The sequence below is a fragment of the Aspergillus fischeri genome, genomic scaffold, assembly GCF_000149645.3.
Source record: "Aspergillus fischeri NRRL 181 1099437636264 genomic scaffold, whole genome shotgun sequence".
NCBI classification, from domain to species: Eukaryota; Fungi; Ascomycota; class Eurotiomycetes; order Eurotiales; family Aspergillaceae; genus Aspergillus; species Aspergillus fischeri.
This window is the reverse complement of record NW_001509762.1, coordinates 4,090,492-4,106,223: the sequence shown is the minus strand read 5'-3', so window position 1 is coordinate 4,106,223 and position 15,732 is coordinate 4,090,492. Positions and strand designations below refer to the sequence as shown.

The window sequence follows — 15,732 nt, the reverse complement described above, 5'->3', positions numbered from 1 at the left end:
ACTTTTTTGGCATATCGGAAATATGAGCCCAAGGTAACTCTAGCTCCTGAGCAGGCTCGTTTAAGATGTATTCTCGTCAATCAGTCTGACATCCCTTCCGTGTCGGTATCGCTGAATTCCTCTGCATCACTCACGTCAGCAGCTAGCATCGTCTATCAGGCTGAGATCTGGCGCTCACCCTGTGCAAGACCGAAGTCAAAGGTCCCATCAAGATTGTGTTTCAAAATATCGCGAATCAAGCTCTGTGCTTCCTCTGTGAGACTTGTTATTGAGTTCAAAATCGTGAGACTCATCCCTGTGTTACCGGGCCCCAATTGCGCGATGAAATCGAGTATACCCTGAGCCGTGAACTCGCTGAGCGCATGGATGGCCAGACTTCGTAGCTTTGGAAGGCATAAAAATGCATTCCATACGTCATCATTGAAGAGATCACCTCCGATCCACAATTTCTCCAAATGGGGAAGATATGGTGTGAGTGACATAAGATGATCTGGTGTGAAATAATCGGAAATATCCTTGAGCTCGAGTTCATGCAGATTGTGTAGCTGGCAAATGGCTTGGACAAGCAACTCATTATCTTCGGGGATCTCGGACCCTTCACCTCGGAGACTGAGACGTTGCAGAGAATCTTGAGACGCCAAAGCTCTGTGGAAGTGACGGGAGCCAACCATTGTGTACCCAGTCAGAGACAAACTCAGCAGCTTAATATCCTCGGCAACCAGGACACGTGCCAGTAGAAACGTGTCATCGACAAATCTTCTAAGCTCCAGGTGTCGCAGTGCCTTGCAGGTACCAATCCAATCGGCAACTCGACTGACTGTGGAATAAAAGTCTTCGTTCCGCGCTGCTGGTATTGAATCGGTCAGTACAAGCACCCCCAGCACTGGCGGCGCTGTTAATGAAGGCAACTCTGCAATTGCTTCAATCCCAAGGCTTGTCAATTTCAGCTCTTTTAGTGATTTCAACTGCGTGCCGATGGCTCTTATCGAACGTGGCCCTAACTGACAAGAGCTCAGCATCTCGAAATACTCAAGACTGTCAGGCTGGAGTCCGTGGAGAAACTCCTCAGCATCAGTCTCCGAATTTCGGCCTTGTTCGTCGATCCTGGCCGACTCAGTAAATATATTGCTTTGCCGAACACCAACACTGATATCTTACCATCGATATATCGTGATTTGCCTGAAATCGGGGCAGTGGGTTCGGATTTTGTCACCGGCATGGTCAGTTAGGGAAACTCCAGACCAGATAGTCAGATTCTGTAACAATGGCAGTTTCCCCAGCCACTCGGCCAATAGTGAAGGTTCGACTAGAATTAGTCGAGACGTCAAACTTGCTTCTGGCACAGAGGCCCGTTTCGCTAGACATTTCGGATTTCCCACTTACTGTCGCAGGACATTCCGCGTATCGAGGGAGTTCTTTTGATAATAGCTTTGATCTTCTCAGCTTTTAGAAGGACAACCATGAATGGGGTTGCATATCCAAGGGAGTCTGGACACGGTACATCCGGGAGAAGACTGACCAGCACCGATCTTGGATAAGATCCAATCATTGTCAGGCAGTGTCCGCAGTGAGCGAAGACGCTTATTTCCCTTGAGCTCATAACCGTGAGACACAAGATCCCGAAGTTCGGGAGTAAAGAAGTCGCTAGATCTTGTCAAATACAGTTCCCGCAAGTCTCGCCAGGACATACTCTTTGATCTTCCCAGTGAACGAGCTATGGCTGAGGAGATTCGATAAATCGTTAAGATCCAAATACCGGATGTAACTGTAGTACGGAAGATAGGTTTGATCAAGAGCAGAAAGCACAATAGAGCGCCACATAGTGGCCCATTTTCGTCGAGTATGTGTCGAGTCCAGGATGCCAAGTTCAGTCCCGCCGCCTCTGACAGGCGAGAGCTCGTGTGATCTGTATTCACACGGTCAGCGAATCTGTAGAGGACAATAACATAGAACATATGGACCTACTTATATATAGTGGTGACAGCTTGCTCAGTAAAACATTTCGCAGACACAGCACACTGGAACAGGCTGTTGAAGTCCCTCTCTTCTCCCAGGATCTCCACGATGAGGTAGATAATGTCACCAGGCAACCTTGAGGCCATACTCGCGGCGGATTTTCACCCGTCTCCGTCGAAACTCCGGATAATAACGCTGATTAGACGCAACATAAAAACAGATTGCTCAAAACTGAAGACTTGCCTGCTGTTGATGCTGCCCTGGATTGCGGTCGAGTAAGCCTTACTTCCAGGCCCAGATTATGTAAGCTCGGTTCGTGACTTGGGGCGATTGAACGAATCGATGAGGGAGAACGATAACGAAAAGCAACATCAGGTATTATGGGGTTTTCAGCTATATGATGATGACATTTTGATAACAGTGGAATCTCGCGTCTTGATCCCTCTAAAGACGGACATGACATCGCTATTTTTCTCACTCAATCCAGAGGCATTAGGGCGAATGCATGATGCCCTTTTATGTCTGGCCAAATTCAGTGAGACGGTCGCTATAGAGGCTGAATCTACTTTAGTGAGATCATACTGAACTACTGAAGTTCAACGAGTGTCACAATGACTGACGAAAATCGTAGCTGCGTCTAAGCGTCATAAACTCCAGCAAGACCGCATATGCTGCATTTGTCCTCGACGGAGCAAGTTCCTTCACAACTTACTCATTCAGTCATAATGGCCAGAGCGAAAACGTCCGGTCAGACAGATTCTGCTGCCAAATTTATCTCAAAGTGAGAGTGGCCCAGAACCGAGCGTTGTGTGATGAGGCTGACTAAGAAAGGCTTTGCTGTCCATCTTCAAAGGGAGGACCACTGGACGAGATAAGGACACAGCGGTCGAACGCTGCGAGTTCGAACTCAACGAAGATCCAGACGAGACAGAATGTAGGCTCGTCATTAGAATGATCTGTGGACTGGGTGCGTCTTTGCAGTCTATCTCCGCCACTTAGGGGTCCAAAGTACTTACGGAGTGACTGTCTTAACTCGGCAGGCGTCATTAGGACTTACAAGCTCACTTATGAACCGACTACCGCTCAGCATGCCATCTTCGACAGGTCTAGCGCGACTAATAGATGGAGCATCGACCCCAGGTTTTTGAAGGAAATTACCGACCACTTTAGTCCGTCAGCAGAGCAACTGGATATCTACTCCGATGGTGGCAAGGCCATCTTTACAAGCTTTACAACGAAGATCACTGACGGGCAAGGTCTGCGCCATTGAGTAGCTCTGTCGGTCAACTGGAACTGACTAGTCTGCCTGCAGAAATCCTCAAACAACCAGTACACACTTCCGTGGCTATCGATAAAAGAGACTTTGAGGATTTTTCGGCTGAAGATGAACTTCATATTGCCATTAGTCTGAAGGACTTCAAAGCGATTATAACCCATGCAGAGACAACAGGCGTCCTGATCACCGCTCGGTACACTCGCCCGTGCAGACCACTGCAGCTTGCATATGACTTCGAGGGGGTTAGGACCGAATTCACCTTAATGACGACAGGCGAAGATGATAGTGAGGACTTCCCATCATCGCGAGCAGCCATTCCCGAGCTGTCCGCAAGACAAACGCCCGCGCCGGTGCACGTCTCTCAGAACAATGCTGCCTCGAATATCGAACCGATGCCACCTCCTCGGAGTCGATCAATTCGACCGCTTACTGGGACAACCAACCGCGTCAAAGAGACTACTAGTGTTGGGAGTCAGCAGCCACCGCCACCATCAGTTCACTTTGACAGTCTGTTTGTGCCAGCCGATGACGACAGGCAGTGGGATGTGCCGAATGAGGAGGACGAGACTATGGCTGAGGACACGCTTGGCTGGGACGCTACAGCTGATCAGGTAAGGGCTCCAAGGTCGTATTGTGAAGGGGAATCATTGATTGTGCTTTTCAGGAGACATTCAACGCAAGCCTTGGGCCTCGCTTGCGAGACACTGAACCCGTTCTGCCACATGACTCAAACCAGCAAGAGCCTCAGGAAGAAATTGGCATTCCTCCAACACAACGCATTTCACAGGTTGGTCGGCGCCCCTTGTCAAAGGACGAGCTAACAGTCAGTAGGTTCGTGGTCTCGGACTTTTCGATTAGATTGTTGATGTCCACTGTCGTCAATTTCAAAGCCCAGTGGGTGGATCACATGGGATCCAGTCTGCGAGTTGATTCAACCATCATTACATTTTTTGGCTTTCACAAGTCGCAGGATGGTCATGATGCTATAATCCAGCTCGTTGCACAGCCTGCACCAATGCCGACAACCTTAGAGCCCTGAAGCATCTCAAGCGGGACTTGCTTGTACGTTCCGTTCACATTGCCTTGCGCATCGATATCAGGGCCACAGTTACCGTGTTCGCCCCAACCAAATGCCGCAACAGTGTGCTCATCAAGAAGTGCGAGAACATGTTCACTTCCCACAGCCAGTTTCTGAGACCGAGGCAGGTCCGGAGGAGGAAGCTGGCCTCGATCATTCCGTCCCCAGGCGATGGCAGAGAAGTCGTTCTGATGTACATAGACACCATGCCAACTGGCTGCTATACCTCGGTAGTCTGTCAACGATTGGGATGCAGGAGCATCAGACAGAATATTCCACTTGTTATCGCATGAGCCAATAATGGCATATTCCCCTGCGGATTTGTTGCCCGAAACTACCGTAAACTCGCGACCACAAACCGCACCCTTGACTTGAAAGGAAATCCCTTCAACTTTTGTAGGACACCATACAATCTTCATTCCCCTGGCTGATTCCCCAAGTTGACCTTTTCTTGCTCCTCCCCAGCCATAAACCTCCCCATTGGACAACACTACAACCGTATGCCCCATGCCACTGGTAATCGACACAACTTTTGTCCCTTGAGGAGGAAAATTAGGAATCCTTGTCGGTTCAACTGCCTTCGTGCATCCCTGTCCAAGTCCCAGCTCTCCCTTCGCTCCTGAACCAATTACAAATATACTGTCCGCCTCACCAGACGGGTCTTCAGATCCAGCAACCAGGAACGTCCCCTCCCACGTCGCCGACAAGTGCTTGAACGTATCGTAGCAAGTACCATCATCTCCACTTTTGACAATCACCCGCTTGAACATCTGCAGCGATGCAGTTGCGGGGCTGTGTCCGCATCTGCCATCCTCGTTACAGCCGGCGGCATATACCGATCCGTCTTGATACAAGATGAGGGTATGATTCCCCCCTGCAACGATACGGGAGATATTCTTCGCCTGTATGCCATTTCCCTCTTCAGAAGGTGTCTGGCCTTCTTCAAAGAGGCATCTTGTAGGGACAGAGACATCTTCATCATGTCCGATGCCCAGTTGGCCCGATCCGTTCGAGCCAAATGCAAAAAGCGGCATGCTAGATGGCCAATTTGACGACAGTGGCTCAATATCGCATTCGCTTAATTGTGATATTCGCGAGAGTATCCTGGAACCATGACCGATGGAGTAGTTGAAGTCCAGGCTTCGATGGGTGTACTCCGTCAGTGTAAACAGCAATTAAACCCACCGCCTCCTTGAGCGCTTACTATTAACGCACTAGTCCTTCTTTCTGACTGGCAGAATTCGTCAACTAAATGGGGTTGATCTCGTATTTTCCGGTTTTGGAAATTACCCAGGTATGATTGTTGAAGCTTCCGCAAGTCTACCGCGCGAGCATCACCACTACTCTAGAAAGACCGACAGGAGAATCGATCACTGGAAAATATATGTGTCATGAAGTGAAAAGAGTCGCTAGAAATTCATTGCCCAAGAGGGTTTCTAGACGGGAATTTAGATCTATTCACAGTTGATAACCGGTCCAATCATCTAGACATTGAACCGGAAATGGGGTATGAGAACATTAATCCAACAGTGCCATGCAACAATCACGCGAGAGGGTATGTAGCAGTTGAAGAAAACAAGGTCCTTTTCCCAGAACAGGAGGAATGGAGAAGAAACCCTTCCTCAAAAAAGAAAGCAAATGGAATATACAAGCTGAATTATTTTCAGAGAAGTGAAATTTGTGGTGGCGCTCTAGTGTTGTGTCTTCTCATTGAAAGAATCAGTAGAGTCACCTTCTTGCGCAGCAGGGGGCAGGGCGAAGTTATCCGACTTGGCGGGCTTTTCCTCCATACCCCTGAACATGGGGCTGGTCCGGTGGAAGTAAGAGTGGACGTGACCCTCAAGCAGAGACTCGTCGGTGTCAAACGCGAGATCCTCTCCCTTGTCGTTCTCAGAAACCTTGCGGGCCATGGCTGCCTCCCACTCGGCACGGAATTCTTCGACTTTCTGCTTGTAGTCGAGTTCGGCGTCGTAGTACTTGCCCTTTCCGCGAAGACGCTCCCAGACGGACAAGTGCTTGGGATGAACAGCAGGACCATGGTACTCGTGTTCACGACCAGACCGGATGAAAGCCCAGCGACGCTCCTGCTCCTTCAGGTCAAGACCAGTGGTATCAGGAAGGAAAAGGTAGGTCAGGACCACACCCGCCAGACCGAACCAAGGTACAACGTAGAACTTCGTCTGGGTGTCGATATAGTTGTACAGAACGGATGCCAACAGAGCACCCAGCTTACCGGCGGCAGCAGACAGGCCGTGAGCTGTGGCACGAATTGGTGTAGGGAAAACCTCCGCAGCAACCAAGAAGGTGACCGAGTTGGGACCGAACTGGTTGAAGAAGGAACTGAGGAAGTACATGGCCTGGAAGGCCTTGATGTGCGCCGGCTCTCTGTAGTATTGGAAATGGAAAGCGGGAACGATGAAGAGAATGAAATCCATCATGAAACCGACGATTTGCATCCATTTACGCCCGTAGAGCTTGTTGTCGATAAGGAAGGAGGCAAGATAGTAACCAACCAGCGACACGCCGACGTTGACCAGATTCCAGAGCCAGGTGGGCATAATCGATGTAGTCTCGGGGCTGATCACCTTGATGAACTCACTCTGGAAGAGCTTGTTACCGTAGAAGAAGACATCGTTGGCGAACCATCCACCAGCGGTAGCCACGATACGGAAACCAAAGTGACTGAAGGCCAGCTTCAGAGAGGTTACATCGTAGCCGGTAACCGAAGCCTTCTTCTTAGCGGCCGCGAGCTGCTTGCTAGCCGCCTTCATGTGGTAGGTACGGTAGTAGACGAGCCACAGTGTGCCAACAGCAGGGATAGCGAAAGAAATACGGTAAGTCCACTGCGCGGCGACGCTAGAGTAGGGAGGATTGCCACTTCCATGATGGAAGCAGAGTAGCAAGATAATGAGGATGACCTGGTTGAAGAACTGACCCCAACCCTGCATCAAGAAAGCACTGGTGACCTTGCGACCACGGTGCAGACGATCCTCCTTGGTGGAAACTTTTCCAGAACCAACGGCATTTTCCATACCGCTGGTGGCAGTCATTGGGTACTCGCCACCTATTATTGCAAGTCAGACAATATGTACCCGGAAGAAGAAAACCAAGAGAGATAGGAAGACTTACCAACACCAATACCGTAGATGAACAGAGACCAAGCATAGCAGATTACCCAGCCATTCTGGTTAACACCCCAGGCGGCGACGAGCATAACCAGACCGAGAAGCATAATAGCGGCATCTTGAATAAGACCCCAGCGACGGCCAATCCTAATGCCCAATTAGCATGGCACTACACCGACAATATTGAGGATAGAGATATCCTACCAGTCACCGAGAACTCCGACGAGAACCTGACCAACAATGATACCGACAATCTCCAGGTACTCAACGGCGTTGATCCATTGAGGGTTGCAAATCTTGTGGTCCTTCCAACACGACTTGAAGGCGGCTTGGAAAAGTGGCTTGACGTTTCCGATCGAAAAGAGCACATAACTAATCGGAGAAGACACCGAGATGTTAGCATTTGACCGTTCCCGCAGAATCTATCTGCTTTGACAAGACGGAACACTTACCCCTCCAGACCAAGACCAGCACCAGGAAGCACCATGTTCCGGAAATAGTAAGCCACAGGTGACAGAGGGTCCTTCTTGGTCATATCCCAGATGCCCTTGAGCTCACGCTTGGCTTCCTTGGCATCGTAGGAACCAACGAACTTGATCTTCTTCACCAGGGGAAGATCCGCCCAGTAGACACCATCCGGAGTGTAGCTGTCATCCGGACGAATGAGAGCATCGAAGGCGCCCTTCTCATGAACATCCATGTCCTCCAAAGGGTCATGGGTTCCCGTCATATCGGGCCCATGAGGAGCACGTGGGCCAAAGTCAGCCATTCTTTCGTCGAGTTGCTGAAGGATAAGAGATCCGAGACCCTGACGGAGAGCTTAACCTTCACGACAAGAAATCGTGGCAGACGCTTAGAACGTCCTTGTAGGACTAAAAGGAGATTGCGAGGCGTTGCACAATGCAAGCCAAGTCGAACGGGCCTGTGAATCTTATATGCGGACGGCTGATGGTAGGAAAAAAAGTCTGGGCAAAAGGTAGACGGCGGCCAGCACGAGAGGTCGCTCCCGACACATGCGCAATTCGCGCTTTGTGATAAGTCGACGAAAGGTCTGGGCAGATCCAGAGTAGTGGCGGGTTCCACGGCAGCCTGCACTCGAAGTCGTCGAGAGAACAATCAACCATCGGACAACTCCATAACGTCCCAAGCTAGAAAGAGGGACCACTCCGGCCTCGAAAGTTTGTTAGAATGGCCAAACTCATCTTAGCTGGAGGGTCCATCCGACAGGGGCCATTGGGATTGGCTGCCTCTCTCTTTACTGTCCGAATTCAGACCGAAATTGGTCAACAATTCCACTTGATTTTGTCATTTTTCCGAGTTTAACAATAACTTCCGTAAGCTAAATTGAAAGTCAGCGGCGGAACTAGTTTTGCCTGCTGGATCGGAAAGCGGGACGAGATATCCTACCAGCCTCCGCTGGCCAATCATTGACGCACGTGGTGGCAGAATCTGCTCAGAAAACCCAGATTGGCTTTCACCGCCTTCTAGAAAATTTCTTTTACTGGCCAATCAAACTGTACAATGCCACATTTTCTCACCCCCCACATCCGGACAGAAACGCCGCTTGCAGAGGACAAGAGCGGTCACGCTAGTAACCATGGACTACATCAATAAGGGCTTTACGGATATTGACTGCAATTAATATCCTGAGACATGCATTATGGTGTCAGTAGTTATCTACCTATGTTCAATTATTGACAGGGATCGATATCAACTTCGACGTCAGTCGCGATGGCAATATTTTAGAGAAACTTCATCCTTGTCGGAGTTACGTCGGTTTGACGATTGGTGTTACACTGAACAGGTAACCAACTGGATTGGCCTATTTGGTCGGGGAGTACGGAGTATGGAGATCCAATAATAATACACACGATTTTCACTGCCCTCCAGCTCCGCATGCTTCTCTTTGTGTATCACAATTCTAAATTCATTCGCTATGAGTTTTGATCTGAGACTGCCTGAAAAGCCTCGTGGTCAAATGTCCACCCCTCGCATGAGTCGCATGTCAGACCCAACTAAGGTAAGGTAACAAAAAGGCTCAACGCGGAGATGACAGCTAGTGGAATCTTGGCATCTGGACATCAATCTGCCATCTTCATCAACCAGTGAGCTTCCTTCTTTCGAACACGTTCCTGTCAGTCACCTGTAAAAGGGCAAGCTGCCTCGTGTGAGATGCCCATTCCCTACGTCTGCGCTAATAGCAGCCACTTCACCATGGTAGTATTCTACGAAGTAGGATTGCTTGTTATACCACTATTCCTCTCATCATTTGATTCCAATGTTGTTGATACTGGTGTTCTGTAGGTTTTATGAATACATGTCTTGAGATTATTCGTGATGTTACTATCGTGGTGTCACCTGTACATCAGTATTCGCTCAGCTTCGAGATAAACTGGGAGCGTTTGCATTGCAAGGTTGTCAGCTCAGACCATCGAGCATTTTAGCCCATGGTCAGACCTCGAACCAACATGCATGATTCAATAATAATATTCAATTAATTGTGCCACATGAAACATCGTTCCCATCCATGAAAATGTTTCGTCAAGTCCCACTCGCGACTTCAATATCTGCCAGCCTTTCGGGGACGTAAGAGGGATCGGAGCTCAGCGAGCTTTTGCTCGAGACTGCCAGTTCTATCTACATGAGTCGTGAAGACAACTCGCACGATGCAAGCGTGGTCTCCGTTATCTTCTGGCCACGCTCCGTCTGTCTCAGTCCACGGTAGAGGATTTGAAGAGTCAATGTCAATAATAAATGTCGATCATCATTCACAATCAGCCATACTCTTGATTCTTACGTATGAGAAATGCTTAGCAAAGCTTAGCAGTCTGTTACCTTTATTCGCTTTTTGCTCGTGTGACATCGTAGGAGCAGTCCTCCTCAGACACCCCTTTTCTTGAGCCGGAGTTGCCGCCCACTCAGCAAGAGATATCCAGTTTTTCTGCCTCAGGTGGTCGAGCCCACGCGTTGAATGACTCCGGTTTTTATGGGAAAAATGAGTGGCCATGTTCCCTCCGTGGAGATTCCGTTCTCACTCTCTGAATACACTTTGGAGGAAGACGGACAAGACGCACCTGGGTGCTGCATCTGCTGGTGATTGGCTGATGCTGCGAGCTCAATTTATCTTCTGGACTCAAGAGAACGTCTACTAGTCTCTTCTGAATCCTGGTCGTCCTTCTGCCATCCATATGGATTATGAGGATTTCGATCCTCTAAGCTTGTACTAGTGATATCGTTTCCGCGATATCCAGCAGCGACATCAGCCACTGCGTCACATCCGTGTACACAATTCTTGGCCCACATCCCGGTTCGGCCTCGACGGCTGAGGCAGTGAGACTGCATCGGGTTCAGATTCGCGGTCAGCAGTTCGCAGCCCCTTCTCTTGGGCGTGGATGCACCTGGTGCCACCATGCTTGATGCATATGCTCGTTTGGCTTCTAAGGCGCCTTCTAGAAGGTCAGCTATGCTGCCAGGCTTAGTCTAGCCTCCAGAGGGAGGACTGGTCCGACTGGAGCCAGTTGGTCATGTCAAAAAGCTCCCGACATAGAAACGTGGTGCAATATGACGGTCTTACTGGTTCGGGTCCGGATAGACAATCTAGGTCGTAAGGTGCCCGACCTAACCTGAGGTATCTCTTCTCTGCCCATCGCATATCCAAATGTAGATGCTGCGTCGCTTTGCTTGCATGCTTGCTTCTCATTGAAGACTTTACCATCTCTATCTGCGAAAGGGACGGCAGGAACGAACCGGGAGTGAATAGCTTTCAATTGCTGTCTTGAATTCACTGGCCTTTCCATGTGCATGGCAGTCAAATGATTGATCATTCAGCCAATGCAATAAGCAGAAGTGGCTGCCATGTTTCTTTCTCTGCAGCATATTGTTTTCTGCTACTCGAGGATATCAGGATATCACCCTGTGCGCTTCCGGGCAGCCTTAAATGAGTTGAGCTCAGCTTCTTAATGTTTAGACGTCCGGTTGCCGTTCAGAAGCTACCGTCGGTGACGGCGGAAATGACGACCTCGCTCATTGACCGATTGACGTGCATGTTATGGTCTGTTAATGGCAAAAACTGTCATGCATGTTCTCTGTCAACCCATGCGTATGTATTCATGTCTATGACTTGTAACCCAACAGGAAAGCAAGGCATTGATCGTTCTCGAGGCTCTCATCACAGCCGGCTCTTACGCGCACCAAATCACTGTCTGTCGACGTCAAGGTGATTGCAGCCCAAGATGAGCCACAGCTTCACCCTTCATAATTGAGTCCCCCTGATAAGTTGGAGATCACCGGACAAGATAGAAAATCTGGATTTGCGACCCGTTTCCCCTTCGACTCTCTGTCTTTTCTGGACGTCCTCCTGCGATTATTATTGCTGTTGTTTCTGTCTTATATCCGTCCTGCAGCAATGACCCCGTCGTCTTCGTTTGTATTTGCAGAGCCTTCACATTGAGATGAGGGTCTTCCCTGTTCGGCGCACCGACCAACAGTGCATTGCGCAACAGAGATCTGGGAAACTTCTTTTGGAGTCTGACCCTCAGCACGAAGGTGGACTCAATGTCACAGGGGTGACTGACGCAGTTAGGAAGTGACACCCTCATGTCAAGTTGACTGGAATTGGTCCTTGACCACGGGCTTCCCTTCAGAGGTGTCTCTGATGCATTTCCAGAGCCAACATACTCGATCATCGTTTATACGAGGACTTTGGTCTACGAGAACCTCTCCGACTTTCGCCATCCAATTTTCGAGATGGGATATTCGGCCCCTATCCTCCAGGCTATTGGGGTGATACTAAGTGACACACTCAGGTGCCAAGCTTACCTGATGGCTCAGTATTTCGATCACCAAGCCTCAACTTCTGGACTGTGAACTGTGAGCACCTGAGATCCTGTTTCGCTGGGCCTGGATAGTCCTCAGACACATGTTCCAACTCAGCTTGCCTGATGCTGCGGCTTCTGAGGACCTTTTCAACCCATGCGTCAGGATTTTCAGCAGCCGGACTCCATGCCTCTCTATATTCGCTGTTGTTCTAGTCTGGGGTATGTCTTTGAACTTGACACAACCTTTCGAAAGCTGGCGTAGTTCTAGTTTCGGGATGGATAGGGCCCTGTAGTTTTTTCATTATACTGGGACTGACGTTATCATCGAGCATAGAACACAAGTTTGTGTCGATCAAGTCTAAGCATTTTGAGCGATCTCCCCAAGCATGAGGGTTAGAATGCTTAGCACGAAGAAGTTTACGAGCTATACATATCATTTCGAGTCACGCTGTTATTCGCAAGATTGGCTTGCAATTAGCTCACATGGCTGATAAGATGGTAAGGCATGTGCCAGGAAAATGACAGGCTTCTGGAACTACCTACAAATACTAAGGTACTTATATGTTGTCACACAATTTTCCACACAACACTACCGGTAGAACCTTGACATCATCTATTAACGCTGCTTGGACTTCTAGTTTTGTGATGCCAGAAATTTAACAGGAGGACTCAATTGTCATCATGATTGTGCCCAGTAATTGTGGTTGGGTGGTTGGACATTCTGAAGGGTCAACAAAAGTTCCTTACCATCAACCCTTCATTTCTCACGATGACTGGAGTACCAACAGGTTAGCACTATCTAGAAACGCCATGTCCACATCTGAGTCATGGTCAAACACGAATAGTGACGCCACAAACCCCGCACTATCTATGGCTGGGTTGGTGAGCGGGCATGCCTGAGGCTGGGCATACATTCCTCACACTCCTCCATCCCAGCCCACCTCACTTTGACTGTTAGCATTCCACGGCTATACCTTTCTCCCAGTAATCAATGATCCGGGGGCGGTTCCGGCAACCGCAGATACGACCAGGCTTCGACCACGTGTACAGGAGCATGCTTTCAATGTTGATCTGCCATCGCCAGGAATGCTTTCGTTGCTCGAGCTCTGAGAGGAGAGTCTATACAAAATGAAACGGGTCGTCCCTTGTCCTTGGGCTGTCAGACCGTACAGCCGTTGATCAATTCCCTCTTTGACAGTGAGTTAAGAACGCAAAGCTAGTCATTGAATATGGCTCGACTGTTGATCTTCCTGCCTACCGTGTGCGCGTTCATCGCATTCATACTGAGCATATTATGTCTTTTCGCGGGGACAAAGAAGGATGTCCTCTCGGGGGCGGATATTCTCACAGTGAGTTGGCTGTCTCCCCTCTGGTGTGTGTTCCCTTGTGCTGATGAGTGTGACAGATCTACACAGCTACATTAGCAGCGAAGAAACCGGGAATGCACGATTTCTACTCAATACACGTTATGTCCTATTGCGAAGGCTTCCTTGACCTCAACGAGACTGGTCAACGAAAGAACCTGACTGGTTGCTCGGATCGTACCGCGCTCTTCTCATTCAATCCGTCCGAAGTGCTGCTGAAAGAAACGGGAAATACTACTTCGCTGGCGGACATGGGATGGCCAACCGCTGTCAGCGACGATTTCCGAGCCTTCAGAATCACCAGTAAGAGCATGGGAGTCTTCTACTGCATTGGTGTAGGGACTGCTGGCCTGGTCATTCTGGCGAGATTGTGGTTCCTTCTAGTGAAGGGTCCACGACAGACAATTGCCGAGGTGTCTGGTCTTCTGGTACGTAGGAGTCTGTTTGGCTGGCTCCTGAGTCCCAACTGAGGTTGCATGGCAAGGAAACTAACTATCATGGCCTTACTCGGTACTACAGATCAGTTTCACCAGCCTCAGCATTGCCTCGATAGTCGCAACCGTGATCGCATTCCAATTCGTCAACCTCGTCAACTACCATGGCAAACACTCGGGCGTGACCGCCAGATATGGCAACCAATTTCTAGGCATGACATGGGCGGCTGTCGGGCTGTTGCTCGTCGGCGGGATCGCGAGTCTGCTGTTTGTCCTCGTCGACCGTTCCCGACCTGATCCGAGACCCGAACCCGAGGCGGAGGCCGAAAACGAGCCCAAAGAGCGGATCCTGTATCGTGAGGAGGATTCGGATTCGGTGAAGACCAAAGTGAACACGGATTGATGAAAGAGGAAAAGCCAGGGAGGAAAAGCCAGGGGTAATGGAGCATTGGATCTCGATCGGTTACGGTGGTGAGAGAACGGAAGAGAAATGTAGGGAAATGACTGACGGAAAGGAGGAGAAACGAAGTGAGGCCAGGAACGGAGGAATGTGCAAATAGTATTCGTTGGATATAGTTACGATGACCCACCTGAAAGCGCCATTCTATTCAATTCTAATGCCTAGCACACCATAGAGAGCCCTGGGGCTTCAGGCTCAGCCCGGCAAAGCAGACAGAGCGAGCAAAATAATTGGGTCTTGCGGGAGTTGGCGACGTCATAGGTGGAACCTGATGGGATTAACGTCGAATGAATCCTACAACGACCACTTCGTAATGTTTCTCTCCAGGGGTGAGTGATGGTAAACTGTAGTGGAGCATAGCTGATCATCGTAAAGATTAAACAATGACGTCCGAGGAACAAAGTTCTGGATTCACCGTGTAGAAAGTACTGATAGAAGAACGTCGAATGAGTGACATAACGTAGTACTATGGCCGAACTCCACTCGACGGGATTGATGGTTGAACTGCGAAATCACATCATTCAGTCATGGTATGGAATTGTAATAAAATCACCGGAAGGACGGGCTAATTCTCCGGCAAAAACATATTCGAAGCTGCCCAAGATGTTTAGGCAGACAGTTGAGTTTCTATGATGCATGGTTTTGGATAGGATTGGGAATGGGAATGCGGAAACCACCGGAGCACAGCGTCCGAGACGGGGTTTCATGTGCTTATGGAGGTCCGTCCCCTGGAAGATGAGGCCTTTCCGCTTCATTTGGGTTAGGATACACCTTGGATAAGGGTCTCATTATTTACTTTGTACGGTACATACTTCTACTCTCTTCCATGAGGCGGATCCCTCATCCGAGGTGGAGAACCACCAGTACAGTAGTCATGTAATCATTATCCTACAATTTACTACAATCTGCACAGCATTTGATGATGGTTAGATGCGAAAAGCTGCGGAGCACAGTGCGACGGAAACGTTACTATCTCAAGGATGCTAATTAAACTAATATCAGCCACAATCAAGATAATTCAAACTAAATGAAGCCATCCGGTGAAGTAACTAGCCATCGACCCCTCCCCCACCATTTCAATAGCCCCTCAGGCCGCAGCTCTTTCTTGGGTGTAACACCGCTGAGGATAGGTAGGATCCAGTGAATAGCGTCAATAATCGATCGAATCCACGCTGTTCCTTCTAATCCGGTTTTGTGTTTTGGGTTTCGTTCCATCATCGCT

At 49.3% G+C, this 15,732-nt stretch overlaps 5 protein-coding genes across 5 annotated transcripts, besides 1 other annotated feature; 2 read left to right on the top strand and 3 right to left on the bottom strand.

Annotated features, from left to right (window-relative positions):
• Positions 1-155: 155 nt before the first annotated feature.
• Positions 156-2,102, bottom strand: NFIA_086060 (uncharacterized protein; the record flags this gene model as incomplete). Its single annotated transcript, XM_001260547.1, has 6 exons — positions 156-1,104; positions 1,159-1,256; positions 1,384-1,415; positions 1,520-1,644; positions 1,691-1,906; positions 1,966-2,102. The coding sequence occupies 6 exons, from the start codon at positions 2,100-2,102 to the stop codon at positions 156-158; spliced, it is 1,557 nt and encodes a 518-aa protein (XP_001260548.1).
• A 579-nt stretch (positions 2,103-2,681) lies between these two features.
• NFIA_086050 (putative DNA repair protein rad9) lies at positions 2,682-4,090 on the top strand (the record flags this gene model as incomplete). Its single annotated transcript, XM_001260546.1, has 5 exons — positions 2,682-2,737; positions 3,079-3,212; positions 3,269-3,843; positions 3,900-4,019; positions 4,064-4,090. 5 exons carry the CDS (start codon positions 2,682-2,684, stop codon positions 4,088-4,090), a joined length of 912 nt encoding a protein of 303 aa, XP_001260547.1.
• Positions 4,091-4,207: 117 nt separating this feature from the next.
• On the bottom strand, positions 4,208-5,344 carry NFIA_086040 (RCC1 domain-containing protein; the record flags this gene model as incomplete). Its single annotated transcript, XM_001260545.1, has 1 exon — positions 4,208-5,344. One exon carries the CDS (start codon positions 5,342-5,344, stop codon positions 4,208-4,210), a length of 1,137 nt encoding a protein of 378 aa, XP_001260546.1.
• Positions 5,345-6,001: 657 nt separating this feature from the next.
• On the bottom strand, positions 6,002-8,204 carry NFIA_086030 (putative MFS phosphate transporter; the record flags this gene model as incomplete). The annotated part of the gene is made up of 4 exons (XM_001260544.1): positions 6,002-7,374; positions 7,440-7,582; positions 7,640-7,807; positions 7,888-8,204. The coding sequence occupies 4 exons, from the start codon at positions 8,202-8,204 to the stop codon at positions 6,002-6,004; spliced, it is 2,001 nt and encodes a 666-aa protein (XP_001260545.1).
• Positions 8,205-13,481: 5,277 nt separating this feature from the next.
• NFIA_086020 (SUR7/PalI family protein) lies at positions 13,482-14,453 on the top strand (the record flags this gene model as incomplete). The annotated part of the gene is made up of 3 exons (XM_001260543.1): positions 13,482-13,601; positions 13,658-14,044; positions 14,136-14,453. 3 exons carry the CDS (start codon positions 13,482-13,484, stop codon positions 14,451-14,453), a joined length of 825 nt encoding a protein of 274 aa, XP_001260544.1.
• Positions 14,454-14,459: 6 nt separating this feature from the next.
• Positions 14,460-14,487: a microsatellite.
• Positions 14,488-15,732: the final 1,245 nt, after the last annotated feature.